At 39.8% G+C, this 26,447-nt stretch overlaps 1 protein-coding gene across 2 annotated transcripts; it reads left to right on the top strand.

Moving 5' to 3' along the window:
* The first annotated feature begins 442 nt into the window (after nt 1-442).
* ptdss2 (phosphatidylserine synthase 2) lies at nt 443-25,846 on the top strand. Of its 2 annotated transcripts, none has more exons than XM_085412768.1 (13): nt 443-467; nt 2,084-2,418; nt 6,449-6,550; nt 9,659-9,741; nt 13,998-14,065; nt 14,718-14,852; nt 16,422-16,472; nt 16,717-16,830; nt 17,620-17,738; nt 17,833-17,947; nt 18,694-18,839; nt 19,820-20,005; nt 23,053-25,846. In XM_085412768.1, exons 2-13 carry the CDS (start codon nt 2,213-2,215, stop codon nt 23,204-23,206), a joined length of 1,479 nt encoding a protein of 492 aa, XP_085268894.1. In that variant the 5' UTR covers nt 443-467; nt 2,084-2,212; the 3' UTR covers nt 23,207-25,846. The 2 variants fall into 2 exon arrangements, with proteins under 2 accessions (XP_085268894.1, XP_085268892.1); XM_085412766.1 differs by lacking the exon at nt 443-467 and adding an exon at nt 1,384-1,575.
* Nucleotides 25,847-26,447: the final 601 nt, after the last annotated feature.

The following is a 26,447-nucleotide window of genomic DNA, read 5'->3' as shown; positions in this document are numbered from 1 at the left end:
CCTTTTACCCATTACTAACCCCTGCATAATGTTTGTGTAATCACTGTAAGTATTTTTCATGCTACCCTTATCTGATTTTTACGGCTTCACAAACGTATTAAAGTATGTTTAAAAAGAACAAAGAAAAAAGAATATATACAAAATAGAGGGATTGTTAGTTTAGTTTCAATAATAACTGAAAACATAAAGTTCAGAACAGCTTTCCCACCTTGCTTTTTCACCTTTGGCAAGATCTCTAGTTACACAACACATAATAATAGCTGCCATGTGCAGTCAGGTATGTTGAGAGGGACGTCTTAAGGAGGAGCTTCTGTTACGATCCTGAACTAAAAAAACTCGGTGAGGACGTTTTAGCAAATATTATACCAACCTCACTGTGGCAAACTTTTAAAAGTTTCTGTAACAGCTGTCAGAGAACAGACAGTACAGGTACATGTTAACATCTTGGCAGACTGCTCCATCTACGGGTATGTTTACACCACATTGATTAGTAGAGACAAGATCTTGTGTATCAGGCGCTAAAGGTCCCAATTAAATATTTTGATTTAATTGGGACCTTTAGCAATAATAAGTATGATAATAATAATCAATAAAAGTATGAGCTATCGGATAGTAAACCTGCAATTTCAAGAAGGTCAAAAAAGGAAACATATTGTTTAATAAGTAACTGACTATTAACGTCAGAGGTGAGTATTATAAACACTATTTGTGGAAATTGTGGAAAGTTGTTTGCATTTTATGCTTCTTATGTTTTTCACTGACTTTATGAATGTAGTGCTTCACGTCATCAGAAAGTCAGCGCAGTTGAGTTTTACTGAATAATCTGGCAATGATTTTGTATGCTCTCTGAAACAATTACGCATATCATTTTGTCATATGAAAAACAAAACTAAAAAAAAAGTTTGCTTTAAATAATAAGTACAAACACCATTTTGTTTATTTATATTTAACTGATTATTTAAACATTTCTGTATGCAAATAACGTCACTTTTAAACTAGGCGGAAATGACGACATACCAAATACCCATATATAGCACTAGCCAAAACAATGCGGTTTTAATAATAGTTTTATAGTCTAACCAAGTTAACAGTGCCGTTTTTTGCAGTTACTTGCATTAAAACTTACTGTTACTGCGAAATTTCTAAAACTTACCATTTACTTATCAATATTACATGTAAACGGATTAACTAAACCCGCCAAATAGGTCAGGCTATCAATGTGTTAAATTTACGGTAAGTAACGAGAGTTTAACTTCCGAATGAAATATTTGTATTTCAAAATAAGATTGCGTCAATGTATCGCATCGTAGAGAACTTTGTTGGTGAAACGAATAAACCGGAAGCCGCTTGATTGCTCAACCACACACCGGCGCTTTCGCTATGCCCACGTGACGCGCGTAGACTGTAAGGTAGCTGATGCGGTTTATCTGTTAGTAGTATCAATAAAGACGGGCTACAGTAATACACCAGTATACTTCATTTGTTCCTCTGGTTCTTTTACTTTTATACAAATGTAGCTTTTTCTAATGGCAAAATACATTCGGACTCCGGTCAGTAAGCCCGTAAATTCAGCTGGTAAGTAATGTTAGCTTGATTATTTTCCCGGCAAGGAATAGGTAGCTAATCAATAATGGCATAAGTAATTACGGTTTTGCCTTGATTGGTTAATTGATAAGGAGCTTGTCAGTCACCGCAGTCTCGCTGGCAAGGTCAAACTGCTACAAATAGCTAACGCAGTTCACCAAGCTGCCTTATATCAACGCTACGCACCCATCGAAGTGCAGGCACAGTGATTTTGTTTACCGTGTAATACCCCACCCACCAACCCCTCCTCTCCCCAGTGGGCATGTGGGAAAGTGGTCGCCATTGCTGACACATAGAAGTGTTACTCTGAAGGTTATGTAGAAATGCTTTAAAATAAGTAGGCGGTGTCAAACCTGACTCAATTGCATTTCTCATCTGCATGTGAGTGCGGCTGTCCGTGCCGGGCAGGTCAGCTCAGCAGCAGGGCGTGATTTTCAGGTTATTCTCCCCACCCTTCAAGTGTCGCCCTGGTAACGTTCATTTCCCCCGACCACCACAGGATGCTGACAGCCACTTGGGTGGGGCTGACGCGGATGACAGTAGACGGGAGGAAAGCTCAGGGATAAACCAAAGCGCACGGGATCAGTTTTTTTTTAAAGCAGCGCAGGGCGGCTGGTCGGTGAGAACCATGACCAAGCCGGAGTCGAAGAAAAGCGGCGTAGCTGCGGGCAAGAGCGTCGGCGAGCAGGTTAACAACGGCTCCGTGGATCCAGCGTGTCCGGATCAGAGCACAGCGATCAAAGCCAAGGTGATGAAGCAGACCTCCAGGGAGAATCTGCACCGGAGAAACACAGAGTGCGAAGTCTACGACGACGGAACCAACACCTTTTTCTGGTGAGTGTTTGTGTCGGTGTCAGTGCAAGTTCACGGCTCCTGCAGAGATAGAAGGGGAGGAAACATTTGTTAGTTGACAGCAGGGTGTAATATGTGCTTCAAGGTGAACTGAAAGACAGGCCCAGAGCGACCTCCATTAATGACAGCAGATAATGTGACCTTGCTGTAAATGCCAGGTCAAACTGAAATGTTTGTTGTTGTTTTTCCATCCTGGTGCAACTATTCCAGTAAACATGATCCACTAAATGTCACTTCTGGAGGTGTTGTGGGGTTTGCAGTGTTGTCATGGATGCTCACATTGCACATCCAAACTCAGGGCTCAGATATGACACTTGAGAGATTCTTTGACATTCACAACAGATCTGAAGATGTGCCAGGTATAATACCTGTCCTGCAAAGTGTAGAAATGAGCACATACTTCATTAGCCTTTCCTAACACCGCATGTTTTATTTCTCACTACGTAAACAAAAGTATGTATGAGCCAACTAAAAAAGAAAAAAGCATGCACAATGGGAATACCACACGCATGTTGCAGGACACGGGTTTCGTTATGATATGCTATGCAGCTAGTTTGGAAAAGTGACATTCTCTTCTGCAGCCCTTTTTAATTTATAGCTACGTTAGCTTTCCAGCCTGTCACTCGAGGAATATTTAAGCTTCTCTGAGTGTCTGTGCGGTTTTCATTTCTGCTTTGTGTACAAAAAAATATGGATTGAATAAGAATCTGCTAAGCTATCCAATATCATTGACAGCAGAGGAGACTGGTCCTCCCAGTGGGAACCTTAATGAGAATTTCTCATTACTGTGGTACGGCCTTGGCATCAGATTTCTGTAGTGAGGTGTTATCAGGAGCTAAAATACCTTTGTCTGTTGCAGTTATGAAAATACAAGAATCTTGTTTTTATGTGGATTAATAATCAGGGTCACTTGTCCAGAACAATATTGACAAATACATGAGGGCAGGGTTGCTGTATTAGACTGAACCTAAACCAGGTTTTACCCACTTATGTGGCAATTAAATGTGTCGGCAGTCATCCAGATGCAGTCTTACGACGTAGCATTGTAAAGTTTAGAGTTTTACAAGGGCTTTTTAGCTGTTTGCTTTAGGGGTCAACATAACAACAGTGTGTGGGTGTTGTTGATTGCATCCTGAATTTTTGCCGTCTAGTATTACATACATGAACGCATTAAAAAAACAAGAACGGAAAGTGGTTCTTCCTGTGAGTCATTTAAATTTACATTCTGCAGTTATTTGTACGATTGAACCTTTTTTGTGGAACATTTTCAAGTGCTGACTGCAGATGATAAACCTGACAGCATGAAGCAGGTTAGGAAAAAGATGGCAGTTGTTGGTGTATTTCCAAGTGTGTAGGTGGTAGGGCACCACATGGACTCTGTCTCCCAAGGGTTCAGAGTTCATAGTAGAAAGCTGTATGGCAGCAGCTTTTGGTTAAAAATGGTATTCAGCCTGCATCACTGGCACAGGAAGGAACTGACAATGGCAAACTTTTTTTTTTTTTTTTTTTTTTTTGGTAAAGTTTTAATATGCCTTATAAAGAACTCGGACTTATTAAATGTGATTGTGCTGGAGTTCCACTTTTATTTTCCCTTAAACTGATTTAGTGCTGAGGCATTTCAAAATAATGGCAGTTTTGTTCACACTGGTTTCGGCAAATGTTTAATTAGATGAAACTGACAAGAAGACGCATTGTATTAAATTGTTAGTTTGTCTCTGCTTGTCATTAAAGTCGAAGGCTATTTTAATCCAATTTCATCCTTAAATCTAGACTCTGATTAGTCATGAGGCTGGCATAAAGCAGAATCTTTTCTTCTGTTTTTTTTTTTTTTTTTTTTAAATCTTAACTTCAAGCTTAGAGGTGCACTTTGTTTCTAAGCTTAGCTGGTTGCTCTGTTGCACAAAACCAGTATTTCCGCTGCACCTTTCCACTCTTGGTGGTGTATCGTTGTCAGCGAAGAGAGAAATCATGTCCTCCCCCTGTGGCTCCAGCCAAACAGGTTGGATAAGGAGGTGGAACAGGAAAAAGGCTGACAATACCTGGTGTGCTGTCTTGCACATCAAGCTTCAGCCAAAAGAAATGTGACTCAAAGTTGGCACTTTATTATTTTTAAAAAACTTCTTACAGAATCGCTATACCTCACTTTCAGGTACCCTTTAATTATTTTTTTCTTTTAATCTAAATTCTCAGAGCAGCACATTGCCTCTGTAGTTTTAGATTAGATAGATTTATAAAGTATATGTCGCTTGGCTGTTTACCCCAAAATATTAAGGCTACTGCAGCTGGTGACCCTTTCATTAATGAGAGGGCTGGCAGGAATAAAATACACTTGCTATAATTGTTCTCCACAGGTTTAAAACTTGAGGCGTGATGGCATCTGTCGTGTAAGATGGTAAATGGTAAATGGCCTGTATTTGTATAGCGCTTTACTAGTCCCTGAGGACCCCAAAGCGCTTTACATATCCAGTCATCCACCCATTCACACACACATTCACACACTGGTGATGGCAAGCTACATTGTAGCCACAGCCACCCTGGGGCGCACTGACAGAGGCGAGGCTGCCGGACACTGGCGCCACCGGGCCCTCTGACCACCACCAGTAGGCAACGGGTGAAGTGTCTTGCCCAAGGACACAACGACCGAGACTGTCCAAGCCGGGGCTCGAACCGGCAACCTTCCGATTACAAGGCGAACTCCCAACTCTTGAGCCACGATGTGTTATGATTGACATTTGGTTGTCACACGGTTGTCACACGGTTTTGTCTTAGCTTATTACAGATATTTAGGTATTCACATAATGGTTAAGTAACAAAAAAGGTATCATACAAATGTTTCCTGTAAGTGCTTTGTAACTAGTACGAGTAACACTCAGATCAGTCATTGGTACACACTGTCATGTAAACAGGTCGACACCAGTGTTGATTGTGTTGATTGTTTTCTATTTACTTAAGCTTAACAGTTCACCTACATGTTGCATGTTTGGATGCTACTTGGTGTCAGGGTATATAACCCATTACTTTGGGGTTTTAACCAACAGACAAAATGAGTTTTAAAGATATCTGGATTAGCTTTATTCCCAGAAATCCCTCCTCCCTAATGAATACTGGCTCAGTCCACCTGCAGCCTGATCAGCGTCAACATTCCAGGAGTGATAAGGAAACTCGGTGACTCTGCCACTGTTCTCAGCAGTCACCCCATTTGTCTTTCTAGAACTTATCAACTGTTATGCACTTGTCAGCATTCCAAATACCATTCAGGTCCTTTTGTCTATTTCTAATCGAGAAATCTCCCATTATATAGCGTGTATTCTCTTGACCCTGACATTATCGTAAAACTTTGCCCTGTCAGCTGAGGTAAATACCTCAGGTTGCGTGGACGTATATCTAAACAACTAGAATGTCACACCACAGAGGCCAAAGTATGTTTGCTGACATGGGGTGATGGAAGATACAGCTTGGGCCTGTAGCCAACAACATGGCTATCAAACTCCAGCTCACCTTGTCTGCCAGAGCATACAAATTCTGTTGTTTAAACAGACCTGATATAAAGCTTTTCCATCCACTGTCAGGCACAAGACATTTGATGCAAAAGCTATTTTTGACTTCAAGTTAAAGAAAGGTTTGAACTGAAGCTTATCACAAACTTTGTAACTATTTTTAGCTGTAGCAACTCAGTTTCCCAACAGATTTCATCTCCTATTTTGTCCTTGATTTACCCCTATATATGCCTTTTGATATTTGGAGGCAACAAAGATGTTTTTAGCAACGAGCAGATTTACGTTCAGATTTGTTTAGACCGTTCCAGTGTTGTAGTGTTATCTCAGTGTTGCTTAACGTTGTCTCATGGTGATGTCAGACAACATCAGCCTATCTAGGGTTTTTTTTTGGTTGTTGTTGTGGTTTTTTTTTTGTTTTGTGTTTTTATGTCCTGTGCTGACTGGTATTTGACTTTCCTGTTCTACAAATGGTACTCTCGTCCTTCTCTCTGTCCTTTCCCCCACTTTCACTGCAGGCGAGCCCATACTGTCACAGTGCTGTTCATTCTGACCTGCGCTCTGGTCTACGTCACGCTGTTGGAGGAGACTCCTCAGGACACGGCCTACAACACTAAAAGGTCAGTAGGTTGCATTTCTCCTTTCCTCAGTGTCACCAAAGCCAAAACACTCCAAAACTCAGGCACCCAAAAATCTACTTTAACCCCAGGAGGCTTTTAAACTGAAGCTTCATGATATCATTTTTGCACCAGTTTATGTAGAGAGAGAGGGAGAGAGAGAGAGATTATTTTATTGGTAACTAGCATTAGGAAATTTGTGTTTGGTCATTTTGTTGTAACAATGTTTGCTGACAATGCATCTTATACTGTTTGTTTCCCCTTAAATGGTGCCACAATTTGAAGCAACAAGCATTTGTGGGTTGAGCAGCTGAGTTAAATATGCAGGTTGTGACCATGGAAATAAAACATGCCAATCTTCTCTGCCAATCCCAGACAGCTTATTCTGCTACTGAATCTTGTTTTGAGTTTCTGGAACGCCGGATGCTGCTAATCAGATGCCAATAATGGATCGTGCTACAGCGGTCTGTTGGTGTCTTCATGGCACAATTGACTGATCTGGATAGGGCCGTGCCACAAGGCAATGTCAAGGTGATGTTCTGCAAAACCAAGTCTCCTGATTATTTGGACCTAGTACCATCTCCAAAGTGAAGTTCCATATAATGCGGGATATTATATGGAACTTTACCATTGTGTCGGCCCATTGTATATTTAACAACTCATTTAAGCTTTACTCGCTGAAAGTCTTGGAAATTCAGTTCCAGCTAACCAGCTAGCTACAGCCCTTCCTACCTTGTGTTTTCCCTTCTGGCTGGGTCTTGAACTAAGTTGCTATTGTGGTCATCCTCCATGTCATTCTTCTGCTTCTGCAGAGGGCATCTCTTACATACTTTTATCTCCACCGTTATAGACTGCAACTGGCAGCAGCAGCTCTTCTTCTGTTCTGGAGATGGGCTACGAGTCAGACAGTCTAACTGGAACAGCAGCAGGTGCAGACTGCTGAGGTTTGAGTTCATCTGCTTCGTGAGGAACAGCACATTTTATTGCTCAGTTTTTTTGTCACGACACACTTGGAGAATAGATCAAATCTAAATGTGGGGGTAACGCCGCAATGCAACCAACCAACCAGTAGCTACTCTGATTTTTTTTTTTTTTTTTTTTTTTTTAAACAACATTTGGAATAAACCACTTATTTCCTATAAACATGGGCAAGGAGCAAAAGTCACCATTTGAGATGAGTCACTAGCCTTTACAGTCACACTCACCTTGAGCTTACAAGGCCATGTATAAAACAGTCATGGCCATGAAAAGAACACTATAAATACGAGTTGAGCATTTAGCAAGTAGATTTAATGGGTTTTATTTAAACTTTGGAGAGAAATATACATCCAACTTTATCACGTTTATTAAACCACAGAGACTTGGATAAATGCCAAATTATTTCAGTTTCTTTTATTACTGCAAACTACAGAAAGTTGCAGAGCGACTGCTGGAAGTTGTGCCAGCTACTTTGTGCTTCCTGGTAGGAAAAGGCAGGTAGGAGTAGGAGGTGCACTAAAGCAGTGTTCCTATGGGAATACATAAGCTGTTGCAGAACTTGTTTTTCTTGTGGCTAAAGTTTTTTTTTTTTGGAGCTGTTGCCATGCTGCTGAATAAATATGGAAATGATCAGACCTGTTCCTGATAGTGTTTGTTATAGCTTCTTGTATTTCAAACAGGGAGATTTAGTCAAGGCAAGTTTGCATGTGGCTTAAAACTCCCATTTACGTGTGTTACAGCTAAAAATCTGTGACACAAAGCAGGGTTATAGTTAGTTGTTCTTACTTTGTACTTAGGTGTATTGAGAAGGTCAGGCATAAAACAGGCTCTATCAGTGATGTGTGTTTGCGACAGATGGGGTGATTTGTAGGTTGCATTTGTGTGGATGCTCCTTAACAGGATTTGCTGCCATCAGCGTAGTCTGGCTCCTTGGGATAAATACCCTAAGAGCTTCACCCTGGAAGCGGAGCTCACTCTCAGGCACTGCTTGGTTACTCCTCAACTCCCAGTCAACCCTGCAATCCGGGACCACTCTCACTAGTTCACACACAACTTCACTTTGTGTGTTGTATTCTTTGAACACACATTCATTTGATTCCAGACTCAAACAGCGAAGAAATTGATCCCTAAATCTCACATGCTCATGCTCCTACGCTTGTTGGCTAGCACGCACTGTAATCCCATTGTATGCTCAGTCTTTTAAGCCTGCTCTGTTTACTTGTAAGGTCAGGACAGGGTCCTCGTCTGGTCATCCGGTTTTCAGAGCTTAAATCAACAGCAACTTAAGCTCAACTTGGCTGGTCTTAGCTGGTTCTTAATAAACACAAATGAAGTTGTAATATTGAAATAGAAGCAGTAGACCAGACCTCCAGATTCAAGTTATTTAATTATTAATTCTCCAAGCCATTATGCTCCCATTCATGCCTTGTCTGATTGATCTGACATCACAGATCTTAAAGGTTTACGGGGTTGAAATGCTGAGACTTGTATGTGTAGCTGTAATAAAAGCCTTCCGGCCTCTTTGAAATGCATACTGATTTTAATTGAAGTTACAGTAATGGACAAACACAATTTGACTGAGCTAATAAACACAAACAGGTGAACTTCATGTCTTTATTGAACACGCTGGGTGAACATGTTGAGCCATCGCCCTTAGATGTGTCCTGTAGCTACTTCTGAGACTTGAACAGTGATGTGGTGGAATTGTAGGCCATTCTTCCTACAATGCTGTGAGTTCATCAATATTTCTGATTGCTTTAAAAAGCCTATTTAAGGCATTGCCTGACATCTCAATTGGGTTAAGGACAAGATTTAATTTTTCTCACATACTAATTTGTTTTGGGTAAACACTTACTATCCTTTTGTTTTTCCTTCAGACACAGAGCTGGACCCTTTTTGTTACACAAGACAAACAGTTTTTTCTATTTACCCACATTCCAGTCTGATATCTGTAATTTGAATGTTGGATTCCAGGTTTTTGGAGAAGTAGTTCGCATAGAGGTTCACTTTTTTCCTAGTGTAAAGACATGAAAATAGGCTGTTTGTTTGTTGGTGGTTCAGTAAGAACATGTATGAGGAATTGATACAGAAGTCTTTGTGATTCCAATGAATTCCCAAATGTGTGTCCTCTAGGGGTATTGTGGCCAGCATCCTGGTGTTCCTCTGTTTTGGAGTGACACAGGCCAAAGATGGACCTTTCACCAGACCGCATCCAGGTATGAAAAGCACATTTATCACCAGGTTAAAGTAATTCATGTCGGATCTCTTTTTATATTGAGAATATAGCATAAGTTAACAAAGTTGGCACTTGGAAATGCAAGTCAAAGTTCATATTAAAGCCATGTAGTGCTCTTTTTATTGAACCCTGGTCTGTTTTATTACCTTTCATTAAATACTGGACAACATCCAGGATATGCCAGTTTGACATTTGTTTTGCCTCTTAAAGCTTCCAGATAAGTGAAATGATTGAAATGCTTTAAAACAAAGGTTAAAAGGGGATTGTGAAAACTGATTATATAAAAAATATGTTTGCATTAAAAGCAGCTGACAGTTGCGTCAGCAGTTCAGTCGGTAGTAATAACATTCTCATCCTCCTAATGGAAAATACACATCCTGGTTAGAATCAGCAGCTGATTGAAGACAGTCATCAATTTAAATGAGTTTGCAGACAGTACGGACGATCCCAAATCATTCATTTTTATGAGGCTTTAAAGCTCAGTGACTAATTTATAATGGGCTGTATGGTTCTAGTAAATAAACAGTGCTTTAGGCATTGCAGTGGCATTAGTCAGTGACCACTGAAAATGGCAGTTTGTGACAAGCTCACATCTGATACAGTTTTTTTTTTTTTTTTTTTACCTTTTAATGTAATCAAACTGTTGGTAAGGTCTCCACAAAGAGGCTTTTGCTTGTGCCATGCAATCGAATTTATATGAAACATCTTTGATCTTGTCATCCAAGCGGGAGAGGATGGAAAGAGATGACATTTCATTACAATACAGATGCAGGGTTTTCAGGGCATATGCATGGGAAAAGGGAGAGAAAGCACAATCTGTTACTTGTCTGCATTATATGACACTGAAATGCAGAGCTGTTGTAGGACATGTGAAAAGCAATTGATTATGCTTGTACTAAAACCTGTTGCTCAGGTAGAAAAATCTACGTGCCTGACTGCAGCACGTAAGCTGTGGCAGTTGGATTTCTGCTCTAATGCTTTTGTAAACTTGCATCCTAACAGAATCTTTTCCTTCTTTAAATCTGATGCAGTTTGTAAAAGGTGCTACTATTTAAATAAGAGCACTCACAGCTTTTTAAACAGAGCTTTCATGCAGAAAACACTTAACATCTCCCGCACAACACACACACAACAGCTAACTCCAGCGGGAAAGGGAGGAAGGAAGGAGGGAAAACAGGGCGTGGAAGGCAGATGCAGCGACATGCTCAATACTGTCGGTTGTAGGTAGGCGTGAAGTGGTCGAGCGAGTATTTGACTGCATTACTCGCACCTTTGTGGGCTGTTCGAGGGATGTGGTTGTGTGTGTATGCAATTGCTTCAGTCTTTTGCTTGTTAATCCAGCAGGGTAGGTTCTGGTGTTATTCACATTACAGTTGGCTCTCCATAGAATACCATCATGGGAAAAAGACCCAGTAGGGTTTTTTGTTTTTTTCCTCCTTCAGATTTAAAACCTGTAGCTCCTGCTGAATCACGGGCTGGGTGTGTCAAAGGAAACTGAGCTTGTGAATGTGAATCACCACTATAATTCAGCTCAATAGCAGTTGAAATAAAAGCACTCCTCATGTGGGACTTTAGGACTGAGATTGGTGTTTACCACAGTATATATCAGTCCTTTTACTTGATGTTTTATTTCTTAATGAAAATCAGTATCTCTGTCTTAAATCTTCAGAAACACATTATGACATTATGTGTATACTGAGGTAATTCAGGCATATGTTTATTAGTGGAAATGAGCTAATGATTTGGGGTTGAACCAAATACCAGGACTAGGGATGGGTATCGAAAACCGGTTCTTGTTGAGAACCAGTTCCCACTGTTTCAATTCCTTGGAATTGTTTGCCATTTTTGCACGATTCCCTTATCGATTCCAGTCGCCCCGAATGACGTCACCACGTTGCGGAGCGTCATTTACCTGGCAGGAAACACGGCGGCTCAAACGCCCTGTTGTCATCCGCTCTCGTAAAGTATAACCAAACTTTTGAGCAACTTTCAATACTTGCAAAGTAGATATTTCATTTAAGGGAGGAAACACTACGAATATGCAAAAGCATTTGCTCACAAAACACACGATGACCTTAAATGAATGTCGTGTTTTTAATTCAGCTCCGGACTCGTGAATCTCAACCCAGCAGCACGTCCTCTCCCGTTAATGTGGCAGGTAAATAATCAACTAACAGTGCATATTATGTTAGCGCGATCTGGCTTATTACAAAACCTGCCATTACTGTGCATTTAGGTGACCATGATGAGAGAGACAGAGTCTGGCTGGCTCAGATGCTGGCAGTTCTCGCTGCAGTCTACCAGTAGCGTTTCCTTTCAGGCCAGGATAGACGAATGTCACCGAGCAGTGACTAAGTTTGTGGTCAAAGGCTTGCCACAGCAGATGCCTCGATTTTCAGTAGTGAATGTGTTTAATTGTAGGCAGGGACATTACTGGATATTCTTGTGCAATTGCTACAGAATAATTTATGTTATACTTTGTTATTGCTACAGAAGAATGTTTATTTTATTATTTTACATTTACAATTTTTTTCCCCGGGGACTCTGTGACACCCCATTGAAGAGCCGTGGGCTGTGGATCTCATAAGATCTCACTGTTGGGTAGGGATGGGTACCGGTATCCGGTGCCATCATGGCACCGGTTCTGACATAAACGGTAGTAACCAGACCGAAAAGCAGCGCACATTTCGGTGCTTTATTTCGGTGCTTTTTTTTCCTGAGCTGTGATACACTTTAGATTCTAGCCAATCATTTTACGTTTCCGAGGATAGTAGGCGGGGCCAGGTACGTACGTTCTTTTAGAGCAGAGCTACAGATTAAAAATGCCCAAGGCGAAGCGGTCAAAAGTCTGGCTGTACTTCACAGCAAAAGATGCAAACTCAGCAGCCTGCAACAAGTGCTTTAAGGTGATACTGTGCAAAGGAGGTAACTCCTCGAATCTAATGAAGCACCTGGCGACGCATAGCGTTTTTTGTTTTGTTTTGTTTTTTTGTTTTTAAAGCCGAGAAATGCGCTGTATTTGATAGCTTGCTGTGAGACCTCACACCGAGCGCATCTACTGCGGGTGGGTTGCCTGTTATGCAACATCCCCCAAAAACATGAAGAGTAGAGTCCTGGCCCCTAGCCCTGCCAGTGTAGCAGAAATGATGACGGATGATGATGGCAGCAGCAGCCGTTCTTCTCTGCGTGAGTAGCTTAATGTTGTTCGTGTGTAATTTACGTTGAGTAGGCTAACCACGTTATTAAATTAATGCATGTAAGGTGAACTATTAAAACACAGTCATAGCTACATGCGGCTGTCTTCTTGTTTGATGGCAGATACTCCCTTCACCCTGGCCAAAAAGGCTAAAATGACCAAAGAAAAAGTGGAAAACAGTTAAACATGAGAGGTTTAGGACAAAGTTTGTGTTTTGTTTTTTTTTTTTTTTTTTTTTTTTTTTTTTTCCATTGTTTAAGCACTGCTTCCAGCCAAGAATGATACCATATATGCCCCATAGCTGCAGAAAAGGCTAACATTGTTATCTTTTTACAAAAAACAGCTGAACATGAGAGGTTTTTGGACCAATTTTGTGTTCTCCATTCTTTAAGCACCGGTTTGAGCACCGTTTGAGCACCGGCACCGTTTCAAAAGTACCGGTTTGGCACCGGTATCGGATAAAACCTAAACGATACCCATCCCTACTGTTGGGTTTGTAAGGCCATGTTACTCCTAAATTTCTATCTTGTTCAAAGAGAAGATATAAAACAAAGTTCTAAGCTACTCGACCTGTGTGTTCTCCTTTTTTAAAAAGAATCGATAAAGAATCGAATCGTTAAACAGAATCGAAAATGGAATCAGAATTGTGAAAATCTTATCAATACCCATCCCTAACCAGGACCCCTAGCAGCTCATTTCTGTGTGTCGTCAGGTGCTCTTTTTAAATGTCTTTAACCAAAACCCACATTATACGTTTGTTTATGGTGGTTTTTGTTGGAAAACTAGTGGGAACTAAATGTCAAACTTGGGGCAGCAACGTTGAAGTTACGTAACTGGGCAGTAAAATATTAGTCTGGACTGAGTGTCAAATGTTCATAACTGCAGGGAATAGAAGTAGTTAGATTTGGAACGTGGAATGTTCAGCACAAATAGGAAATTGTCATGTAACGTTTTTATTATTTGTTTTTTCATTGTGTTTAAAAAACATAGTACTAATTTAGTTTGTATTCAGTGTAACTGATTTCTCTCTCTCGCTCTAGCTTACTGGCGTTTCTGGCTCTGCGTCACTGTCGTCTATGAACTGTTCCTCATCTTCATCCTGTTTCAGGTTGGTGTGGTGAGAATTTTGCTTCCTGGAAAGGCTAAAACATGTCAGATCAACACGTGCAATGCAAATTCTTAACTCATTTGAACTCTGTACACAATCACATGACAATTTTCCCTCCCACATCAAACTTCTCTTTTTGAGATTTCTACTCAGTGATTTTTATGACATGGGTTTTCTGGACGTTTGCTTTGACATTTAATTATAATCGTGGTCTCCAAAAAGAAGGCCAGATGGAGTCCATAAGTACTTCTTAAAAGTGTAGTCAAGCCTGGGCAAAATATCGGGCTCCCCCCCCCCCCCCCTCTCCCACTATGATATGTCTGTTCCAGTCTCTGGTGCTTTTTCTGCTGTGATCCCTGGAAGTCTCTTTTCCCTCTCCCAATTTAATTAAATTGTCACTGAGCCAGGCCCTTCAGACAGCCCTGGACACTGTAAAAGAAGAAGAATAAAGGGGGGGGGGTTTATATTTAACCATCTACTTCCTGTTTGTAAAAGGATAATTTTAAGTTGTTGCTAGGTAAAAAGCAATAAAATTTTACTTTTATGCCACAGAAATCTGCCGTTAACTGAAGGAGGACACCATCTGATGTAGCCTGTGTAGAAATGTAAGTTCTGGTGGTGCTTGCTCTTATTCTTATCCTCCTTTATCCAGACGGTGCACGATGGACGACAGTTCATGAAGTACATTGACCCCAAATTGGGGGTTCCTCTCCCTGAGCGTGATTATGGGGGAAACTGCCTCATTTATGACCCTGGAAACACTACAGACCCTTTCCACAACATCTGGGTGAGAGAATGAATTTTTTTGCTTTTTATGTTACTTTTCTCTCCTGTGTATCTTTGCAGGTAGGAATGTTTGTAAGACTTGAATTTTTGATAGTATTATGCCGTTAAAAAAAAAACTGAGTAAGAAACAGGCCGCCTTCCTAAAAGTAAAATTTCTTGTCCAGTCATGCATTTATAATTTTGTGCATATTGTCCTCAATTATTGCTATAAGGAAGTGGCTCAGATACAGAAAAGAAATATGGCCTTTTGTAAAACTTCTCTTATCTCTTTTTCTTCTGCTTTATCTCTCTTTCATTCTCAAACACACACAAGAATACAGTTACTGTGGAGGTGTGCAGCAGCTTGAGTCTGGGGCAGATTACAGTCCATCAATAGAACCAGGCCTTCCTCTGTCTGCTGCCATGACCCAGAGCCCACCTCTACTAATAGTCTGATTTTGGCCTCTAAAACCCCATTTCTGTGAATGACTTTTTAAAATGTCAAATTAAAGCCACATATTTATCAATAAACTTTACTTTGGTTGTAGGAATTTTTAATACATAAAAATGTGTTGGGTTACTAAGCAGAAATAATATGATCCAAATAGTAAGGGTAGAACTGTGTGTTTAATTGCATTTTATTTGTGCTTCATGATGCCCAAAGAGGCTTTGTCCTGTTCAGTGACCCAGTACTCTCTGTGCTCATTTCTTCCTGTTTCCAGTGTGAACTAGATGCGATGCTTTATTTGAACACAGATGGTCTTATTTTAACTGTCCGAGCACAAATAGAAAGCAGCAGGACTTTTTAGAGCACAGGCTGTGTGTGTCTCCAAGCTCGCTTGCTGTTTTGGGTTATATCAGTGGAGCAGTGAAACTTAAAACAGTGCTCAATGAACTGAAATGCAGTTTGAAAATGTTAAGAAATGCACACAGTCACAGATCTGTGTTTTAATGGAAAGTTAGAAACCATAGGATGCTTATCATAATCCGCTACCAGTGTAATGCAACACATCTCCCTGTTAAATGGGCTACTTTGCAGTAAATATGGTGGATGGTTGGCACTGCACTCAGATGTGGAATTTCACAAATCAGTGGCTGCATGGTTATCAAGATCAGGGTTCTGGTGCCTACATGTGGCTGCTGGGATATAAAACACTGAAGGAGCAGTTGTGTGCAGTTTCTTACAGTGCATTGTATTTATGTGTAGATAAATGGAGAGCAGTCAATATACAGGCTTGGAGTGATTAATAATTGTTTGTATTGACAACATATAGGCTTTCTGGGAATGATATATTTGCATATTCTAAATGTCACTTTATAGTTTGCATCTGATTATGTCACATTTGATTTCTGATCTCCCTTTCTCATTTTCACATCTGTTTTTCTTTCCAGTTGACCCTAAAAACAAAAAAGTTATTTTTACCCCTCAGTCGTAAAAGGCTGAGAGGGTATTTGTTGGCACCCAACTTTAGAAATGCAATAACACGATCATTAAACACGATCAACGGTTTAATGAAAGGGCTTTTCACGTGTAAGATTTAGGGGCAAAATTGTAGTTGGGCTTGCTGTTAAACATCATTTGTCTCTGCAGGACAAGATGGATGGCTTCGTGCCAGCTCACTTTCTCGGATGGTATATCAAGGTAGGTTTGGAATTAGCTGTCTGACATGTTTCATAAAAGCAGTTGAGCGTGCTGTCCTCGCTGTTATGTACACATCACAGATTTAAATGGTTTGACTTTGCAATGATTACAGAGCACCTAGTCAATAAGTGCCAAGTGAGGTCATTCCCATTCTCGTGTGATCATTTATTGACAAATAAAGTTGCACCTTTTTTATTGTTTGTCTGTTATCTTGCTGACCTTCTCACACTCTATTTCCCTCCAGACTCTAATGATCCGGGATTGGTGGATGTGTATGATAATCAGTGTCATGTTTGAGTTCTTGGAGTATAGCCTGGAGCACCAGTTGCCTAATTTCTCGGAGTGCTGGTGGGACCATGTACGTACATTTGTGCTGTTTTCTTCTAATTACAAAATACTGTGTGACACACGTTGAGGTTATTTTGGTTGTTTTTTTGTCTAGTTTTCTGAGTGAGTCTTTTGTAATAAGGCACAAATGGTAAGATCAAGATGTCTTCTCTTTAAAGTGTAACAGTGTTTACTGCAGATATAATCCTGCCTAATGTAGACATACTTTTTAAATGTGTCCATATTAGACAAGAAGTTTCTTTGAACCAAAGTGTGAATAGATAAAATGTTCAAAACAAGGATTGCATTGTAAATTTAAAAGTAAAATTAAAGGGTTTTACGGACATTTTGCAGAACACATTATATTCATCATGTGTTAAGTTGGGAGGTTCACAGATCTCTTGCTCGTCAGCACATTGATAAGTAAAAGCACAGAAAGTGGAAGCATGCGAGTGATTATTTTGCTAGTGATATTTGTAATGGCAACAAAGTGCTCATTTGTTTGCATGATAAGAACTTCATACCAGCAACTAACAAAGTGGTCTAATTAACAGAAGGGGTAGCTGGTAAAGCCAAGTGAGCACTGCTGGAAAGCAACAGGAAAAACTCCAAATATAAACAGACGGTATAGGTATTATGTAATTATAATCACGACTGTAAAGATAAATACTGCGGTTGCTGTTGCTACTTGTTACACACAAAAAAACCTTAGTTATAGTAAATGTAAATTATATTCAAGGTGGAGGAGAGGTGTGTGATAGTTGGTTTGGAGGATTACTGCACCTCACTTACCCTTTTTTTGAATTGTTTCTCCATCTAGTGGATCATGGATGTGTTGGTGTGCAATGGTTTGGGGATCTACTGTGGCATGAAGACCCTGGCCTGGTTGTCAATGAAACCGTATCAGTGGCAGGGCCTCTGGAACATTCCTACATACAAGTATGACTTTATGAAAGACATTTCTTTGCAAACATTTTATGTTGGGCTTCTGTATTTGTTTATATTTAATGATATCTCTGTCTGTACTTGGCAGGGGGAAGATAAAGCGTATAGCATTCCAGTTCACACCTTACAGCTGGGTCAAGTTTGAGTGGAAGCCTGCTTCAAACCTTCGCCGCTGGCTTGCTGTGTTAGGCATCATCTTTATGGTAAGAAATGCTAACATGAAGGGAAAGCATTTGTCTCACTGCAGAAAATGATGACATCACCATGCAATAACAATGCACAGAAAGCGTAATGTATTTAGACTCTGATATATAGATAATACATGTTCATGGACTGGCCTAACCACTATATTGATTAATATATTGCTGATATATCTCTATCTGGATTTGTGACTATTGATAAACTGGATAGAGTAAAAGAAGAGATCATAGAAACACCCTTCAACCATGGTTTGAATGTTGGCGTTGCTTAGTTTGTCCGCCAGATGCCACTCTGCTACTTCCCTGTTAGCAACACATTGTAACGCTGAAAACATGACAACCACCTGATGTGAGCAGAGGCGGGTGGAGCATAAACATCAAATCCACAACTTGTGACAATCGATCAACATTAAGCTTAAACAGCACTATCCTGTCGTCTTAGAAAGGACTCAAATAACTGCACATAACAGACGCATAGGAAATGTGTTTCATGAATCGAGGAGAGAGGAAAAAAGATCAGATTTGTAATTCATCAAATATGGGCGTAGTTATGTTTGGCCCTATTTCTGTTTTTGGTTCCCTGTCTGACACCTGAATTAGTTCACGAAATGTAAAAGACTAGTTCTTGTTAGCTAATGGAAAAGAAAGACGTGCCCAACATGGACTGATTGTTGTAACTTTTTCTTTTCTGTGTTGTTTTTGTGTTCTTGGTGCTTCTAAATTAGATATTTTATCTCCTATCTCGCCAGTTTCTGTTGGCAGAGCTGAACACCTTCTACCTGAAATTTGTGTTGTGGATGCCTCCTGAACACTACTTGGTGCTGCTTCGTCTTGTCTTTTTTGTCAACGTGGGGGGCGTAGCCATGAGGGAGATCTACGACTTCATGGATGACCCGTGAGTAGCAATGTGCAGCTTTTCTTTTGGGAGTTGGACAGTTTGACCGGGTGTATAATAAAAGACTGTATGTGTTTTATACACACCGAATAAAGAACTTGTTGACATTCAGCACTGATTCAGTTTAGTCAAGTGTTTGCTCTTGAGTTTTAAACTGGTTATCGTAGTGCAAATTGAAATCAGAAAACTAGATAAGCACAGCAGTGAAGAAATGTGTGAGTCTTCTGTATACTATACACAGCAAAATTATTTAGTAAGAACACCATTCATACATACCAGCCATGAGCAAACATGTGCATTGATAAGAATATGGTTACTAGTAACAGAAACAGACAGAAATGTTTCGTTTTCTGCTATTTTTCCAGTGTTGGGTTAGTGTTGGAAGATATTTCTAGTGATTAACTGATTAAACCTGAGGGATTATAGTCTCATTAAAAATAAACTCAATTAAATATGTCCATGTATTCCATATGTATATAAAAGCCATTTTTAACTGTTTAAATACCAAATGAAGGGAAATGTGTGGCGCTCACGCACAGTGTCAGATTAGTTTGCCAAGTATGACTAGCATTAGTGGACTTCTTTACTTGCAGGTTAACGTCGTCACAGCTGCTGTGCAGAATGTTGTTGGGAATTACTCTGATTGCATTCCAGTTCATTGTAGAACAGCCTACATACATCCATTCATTTGCTATAGCTAAGTACTGCAGTACTGTACTAGTTCTGTTTAACCAGTGTTGTCCACTAACAAAATTCGTATAATTACTCAGACTGTAGTATTTCTGGTAGACTAGAAATGGAAGTATCATTTAACTGTTGACTATTCACATGCATGGGTAGTGATAGAGTGCTGTGCGTTACAGTGTTACATCACAGGCATACATGTAACCAGTAAATATTAAAAATAAACCTAAAAAAGTAAATGTATCCTCCCTATTGAATAATTTTTCCATAATAACATTGTTTCATTTTCCTAACAGGAAGTTCCACAAGAAGCTCGGCCAGCAGGCGTGGCTGGTATCAGCAATCACAGTAACGGAGTTCCTAATAGTGGTCAAGTATGACCCCCACACCATCATGCTGCCCATTCCTTCTCTTATCATTCAGTGCTGGTTTTTAGGAATCCTCCTCATACTTATCTGGACCATGTGGCGGTTTTTCATCCGGTAAGTAGTGGGATGGCTTATTTTATTTATTTAATTGTTGTTGTGGTTGTTGTTTGTTTTGTGTTTTTTTTTTTTTTTTTTTTTTTTTTTTTTTTTTTTTTTTTTTTTTTTTTGGGGGGGGGGGGGAAGCTGAGGGTGACAAACAATGTTTGTTGAAAGGTAATGAAAGTCTGTGCTCTTCGTGTAAAAACAGCTAGGCTGTAAGGAGGAAAGATTTCAGCTTCTTAACCATTTCTAGCTTGTGTCTAGTAAACACAATAACTACATTGGGACCAAAGTCCAAAGTATCGCTCTGTTTTTCTATTTTGGTTCACTGGACATCGTGCAGTCTATTTGAGACAGGTCCAGTCTGCCTTTGGGTCGCTCTTCTCTTTTAAGTTATTGTTTTTGTGTGTGTCAGCTTTCTGTGGGTTTTCCACTGGTCTGTTTCATGTAGAGTCCAGTTATGGATCTGTAGAGACATCTTACATGCTAATTATAGAAAGGGAAGTTGGAAATTGGCAAAAAGCAGCTGTTTTCCAAATGAACTTTATACACTCATGCAGGAAAAGATGACAATCTGCTTCCATGCTGCTGTTTTGCACTTCACTTTTACTTTAAATGCACTGTTCATGGTGACTGATGAGGAAATACAGTTTAATTACAGTTTAAGAAAGATGTCTTCACACATGTGAGACTCCATCCAGTGTGCTCCTGTATTTGATTTAGTTATTCCTCATGAGCTCATGGAGTGTGTTCTTTTTCTTTTCTTTTTTGAAATGTAATTAAAAAAATTTTGAGCTGCCTTATCTTTACTGTGTTGTTAGGTGCAGCCTGCCCTGGCATGTTAGGCTTGTTGTCGGTTCTCCCCCCCCCCCCCCTTGCCTTTTCCCTCCCCTTCCTTACTACTTCCTGCTCTTGCTCAGCAATAATGCAGTAATGTCCTAGGTATAGGAAAAGTGTAGGGTTTTTATTTTCTTTGTTTGTTTGTTTCCACTCTTCTACCACATCACCATTTGGATCTATAATCATTATTAGAGGATCTATGAGATCCTCTAGAGAACGTCTGTGGTGAATTTTATCATCTTCATTTCCCTTCACATCATTTTTACTCTGTTCCAGTCAGTTTAGTGACGCTAGAGGGCATTCAGTTTGTGCTGACACTGTTTAAGTGAGTCAGGGCAGTGAAACCCAGAGGAACTGATACCCCCCACACACACGCACACAGACACACACAGACACTAACCATCACGTGACAAGAGCAATGAGATCCGCTCAACCACTTCTTCTGGTCTACTAAAGACAAAAGTGTGCCATTATCCAGTTATTCTGATCAAAGTGATTTATTTATTTATTTTTTTTTTTTAACCGAGAACCTTAAGAATTTGCAAGCACTGTTTGACCCTATTGCACACTCCCAGTCTGTTACCTAATATGCTTCATTTAGTATGAGTGGACCGAGGCAAGTGCTGAGTGCATGTTTTGTTTTGAGGTGTGTAACTGCTTGGTGCTCTTCCATTAAGTGTTACAGAGGTCCTCATGAGGAGCATTCAAAATAATATTAATGTTAACAATAAACATAGTATCAATGATAAGTACTTTTTGTATGTTTTTGTGAAGTGCTTCCCAGAAACAGAATAAACTTACACGAAAAGAAATGTTAAAATGTATTTATATATCATTTAAAATAAGTTCAGTATCAAAAGAAAACTAAGATAAAGAGCCGAAGCGATCGCCTTTCATCTGTAAGCATGAGATGGACACAGTTAACGGGTTCCTGCCAGGGGATCTCAGACCGTGACCCGGTTGCTATGCAGCAGTTGAAGTACATATTCTGGAGTCAGGCGATGAAATGCTTTAAAAGAAATAAGTAAATCTTAAAATCGATTCTAAAAGTCATTAGGGTTGAAGTAATATGTTCACTTTTCCTGGTTCTTGTAGGAAGTCTTGTTGCTGCACAATCTGAGCACAAGCAGAAGTCTGTGTATTGATTTCTGATTGTTACCTGTTAAGAAACTATTGCATTAACCAGAGAGAAGGTAAAACTGAAAATGAACGTCACTGAAAACTCAGTGTTGATCATATCCTCGCACTATTCCTAAAAAATGAGATTAAAATCAAACAACACACCCAGATTTCTGGCAACTCGGTAAACTGGTAAAGTTGGTACTTGGATGCAGGCTGTCCAACCCAGATCTAAGAATTTTTGTTTTATTGGAGTTAAATTTTTTAATAATAATAATAATAATAATAGTAATAATAGTAATAATAATAATAGTTATTGTTATTGTTTTTAAATGCACATATCTGTTTCTTGATGTTGGTTAAATAGTTTGTAAGGTTGATGAAACTTGTTGAACCTTACTGGGAAATGGAGCAGTGGGTTATCAGCATAGCAGTGAAACAAAATGTTATTTCACTGTATAATGTGGCCAAGTAGTAGCGTATATAATGAAAAAAGTATATTATTATTATTGTTAGAATGGCATCCAGCTTATTTTGGGACACACAAATGACATTTGTTGTCAAATACACAAAAGGTCCCTGCCCTCACCCTCAACCAGTGGTGGCAGATGTCTGCCCATCCCTGAGCCTGGATCTACCTTCCAGTTCCTTCCCACTGTCACCAAGTGCTTGCTTAAAAGGGGTCGTTTGATTTGGTTTTCTCTGTCGGTGGTCTTCTCTGTTTTATTCATTTTTCCCCCCGACCTTCCTAAAAGCAGGGATTTCATACAGACTGACTAATCGATTCCTGTAGTGATGGATTTATTTAACAAAGAGAAACTAGGAATTTTTCTTATTCTCAAAAAGTAAGAAATGCAGCTCACGTGAGACTTTGAGAGCAGAGCTTTATCTTCTGTTTGTGATGTTTGTTAAAGTAATCAGCTGTTTCGTTTGTTTGTTTTTCTTTTAATATAATCCAGTGTATAGTGTAGGCGTAGGAATTATAACAAATAAACATTCTGTGAGAAAAGTTAGTGGACCAGAAACCATCTGGGAAGACATGACCCTCAGGGATGACGCACTATAAATAATGCGTGTGCTTTTTTCCTTCTGTCTTCTCACAGTGACATCACACTCCGCTACAAAGAGACGCGCCGGCGTAAACAGGAAGCCCCCGCTGACTGGGACCGCCCGCTGGGCAACGGCAGCACAGCCGCCCCCTCCGGTCGCAGCAAACTGAACGGCAGCTCCGAGACGCTGAGGCAGCGGAAGTCCTGAGAGGAAGCCGGTCAGTCACGCTGTCTGCAGCGAATGAAGGGGGACAGTGAGAGGAGTTGAGGAGAAATGTAACACAAGAAGACACTTAGAGGATGGACACATACTGTTCTTGTGCCTACATGAACCAAGTAGTTATATAACACAGGCAAGGGGGTGAAGGGGGCAATTTTCATTCGGTGTATGTGTAGTTATTGTCCTACTTCTGGTATTTACCTCATTCTGTTTCAAAGAACATTTGGTGGATTAACAGACAAGATAGTTTTGCATTAGTAATATATATTTTTTGAATGTTTGGTGATGAGGTGAATCAGTACAGAATTGGAAAGTAGATGTGACCAATAATTTTTCCATTTTCTCAACTGCACTTTGTCTTTAAAAACAAAAAAGCGAGAGAAGAAGAATGGAGGAGGAACATCTGCCACTGTAAATATGCTTAACCCTGTGTTGTGCAGTCATATCAGTGCAGGTGAGAAAAAGGAGAGCATTTAGAGGAGTTTCTGAAGGTGTAATGACTGATCTGGATTCTGTTCTACTATCCACTACTATGCAATCTTCAGTATCAAACTGGGCGCAAGTAATGATAACAACACATGGCTGTTCAGTTTAGTTTAAGTGACACTTACTTTACCAGCTGATTCCTGATTCAATCTGACAGCTTACACTAGGTTTAGTCCCAGGTACATGATGTATTGTTTACATGTGGAAGACGATTGAAGCTTTTTTTTTTTTTTTCTTTTCATTTACAGTTCAGCGTTCATTCCTAGAAGCACTGAGCCTTGAGGGTTCTTGCTCAGGATCCTCCTTTAGTCACACACAAGAGAGGAAAACTGGTCAAAGCCTTTCTTTCCTCTCAAACTTTGTTCTTGACAAGAACAACAAGAATAAAATCAAGATGTACTATATTCTAGTTATTTAACTGGTGAAAATAATATACTTGGTGTCTGGGATATAGTTTGAGTGTTTGTTTGTTTTTTGTTTTTGTTTTTTTTTGTAGCTGTTTTCTTATCACTGTTATTTCTTTAGGGTAACTCGATGCTAAACACTAGATTCCTTTTTTGTGAAATGAGGTTCAGAGAAACCTGCAGCACTAACATCCACAACAGTCACATTGATGGGAAGCTGTGCTCAGTTTTCCTCAGACTGTGACGCGTTTGTTCCCCGCAACAAAAAAAGGATAAATGGCAGAGATGTGGGTGTTCCTCTACACTTTTCACCATTTGTCACTTTAGAATTTAATATTCGATTCCTTTTATGCCAAACATTCTTCCAGTTTTACATTTTGGGGGTTTTTATGATTTTTTTTTTTTTTTTTTTTTTCTTCTTCTCAGCTTTGCGAGGGTCACCATATTGCACATGCAATCAGCCAAAGCTTAAGATCTGGTTCTTGCTAAAGCCATAAGTACCATCCACCATGAGGTACCATGCACCTCAAACTGCTCGTTTTGATTCTTTCTGAGTTTCAGCATCGTCAGTGTCTGCGTCTAGTTATAGTGTTACAAAAGGTCACCTGGAGGTCAGGCGGCTAAAACCAAATTCACCTGTACAGCCACGATTACAGCTAAAAAGTCCTAATTATGAGGAATTGTCTTAGTTGCTTTTGATCTGTGTCGGTGACAGCTGCTAAATGTAGAGCTGCCACGATTAGTCAGCTGATAATGAATTCATCCTGAAAACATCCCATCACTACTTGCTTACACATTTTCTTAAAATGATCAGCAGATTAATCTGATGATGAACACAAGTGTTAATTGCTGCTCTAGTGAAACATGAAAGTGTTTCAAAATAAAAAATAAGCTTTACATTAAAATTATTTAGGTGGTCAAACTGAAAAAGCTGGAAATATCAGCATGTTCCAGTTTCACTCCAAACTCTCACTGTTACCAAAACATTGCGTGCGTGTCCTGTGACTATTGGGGTTCAGTTAAATCTGTGTTCCTCACAGTGTCCCGGTGACTCTGTGCTACATAAATGATATCTGTGAAATGAGATCCAAATTCTGGTCTGTTTTTAGTGAGGCTGCAGTCGTTTTCTCGTGAATGTAATCCAGCAGATTCAGATGTTCAGATTAGAGGGTCACAAACACTAAACTGAACATTGATTCTGCAAGGCTGCACCTCCTGCCGCAACATTTAAACCACTGGGATGCTAATAAGGTCTTCTTTGGGTCTTGTGGGTCCTCCAGTTTGACCTTCTGAGGGAGGCCCCTGTTTATGGGGGAAATGTTTAGTTGGGAAGTACATGATGGAGTTACTTATGGATGGACTCAAGGGTTTCCCAGCAGACAATTGCCTTGTAACGTGACCGATGTTAATCACTTCACCTGTCAGTGGTTTGAGTGTTGTGGCTCTTGCTCTGACTGCAGCGATTTCTGTGTGAATTTCAAACTAATGTTTAGCTGATATTTCAGATTTTGTGCTTATTTAACCTGTGCTGTGCTAATTCGGCTGCTTGAGGGTTTTTTCTTTTCTTTCCTTTTCTCTATCAGATACTTTCAGACACGGGCTGGGTATCCACTGTGTACCTGTGTTCGTGCCTCGAATTGGTCAAAGCTGTTTTTTGTTTGAAATGAAAACTTAAACCCAAGTTATGAATTTGCACATCAGCTCTGCATTAGAAACAAGTGAATTATAAAAAAAATAACTTTAACATGTAGAAGCAGTGTGGATCAAAGTGGGATAAAAAACAAAAGAACAAAAACAGGAACTTTAGTGTTTGCGGTTCAGTTTAGTTTCACTTGCAGCCTCATGGGGGCAGTAGATGCCTCGTTATCTCTGCCCTGTGCAGTCATGTCTCCTGGAGATTGATCATTGACTGCTTGCTGTAAATGCCATTTTCAACTTGGATTGTGTAAATGTGAAGATGTTGATCATAAAAAGTGAATATGCTGCTGCAACACGTACTTTTATAATGTTTTCAATAAAATAATAAAAACTGAACTTTGCACAGTCTTTTTTTCTGAATAAATCAGGTGACAGATGTTATAACTGCCTCAAATTGAATTAACTTTTGGTGCTTCAATGCAGTTAGTGACCACCCATCAGTAATACTATAGGTAAGTATTGTGTCCTTTGTAATATCTACTCCAGAGTTTTAGTTTTGTTATTTTTTTTGTTGTAAGGGCAGAAAGTTTATGCTTGGTAAGTTTGTATACAGTGTCACCATGGAAACAAATTCCATCAAATCTTTATCTGTTTTGCTCTTGATGTACTCGTTAGACAGGCTGGACATGTGCGTCTACAAG

The sequence above is a fragment of the Rhamphochromis longiceps genome, linkage group LG7, assembly GCF_057381845.1.
Source record: "Rhamphochromis longiceps isolate RC_006_pf linkage group LG7, R_longiceps_female_GT1.1, whole genome shotgun sequence".
NCBI lineage: Eukaryota > Metazoa > Chordata > Actinopteri > Cichliformes > Cichlidae > Rhamphochromis > Rhamphochromis longiceps.
Note: the sequence above shows the minus strand (reverse complement) of the source record. Positions and strands in the feature narration are given on the sequence as shown.

Bases quoted from the DNA above. Each gene is read 5' to 3' on its own strand.
- ptdss2 (XM_085412768.1), top strand. From the start codon at position 2,213: ATGACCAAGCCGGAGTCGAAGAAAAGCGGCGTAGCTGCGGGCAAGAGC. The intron at 6,551-9,658 runs GTCAGTAGGTTG...TGTGTCCTCTAG, and splicing joins ACGGCCTACAACACTAAAAG to GGGTATTGTGGCCAGCATCC. The intron at 16,473-16,716 runs GTAGGTTTGGAA...ATTTCCCTCCAG, and splicing joins TTCTCGGATGGTATATCAAG to ACTCTAATGATCCGGGATTG.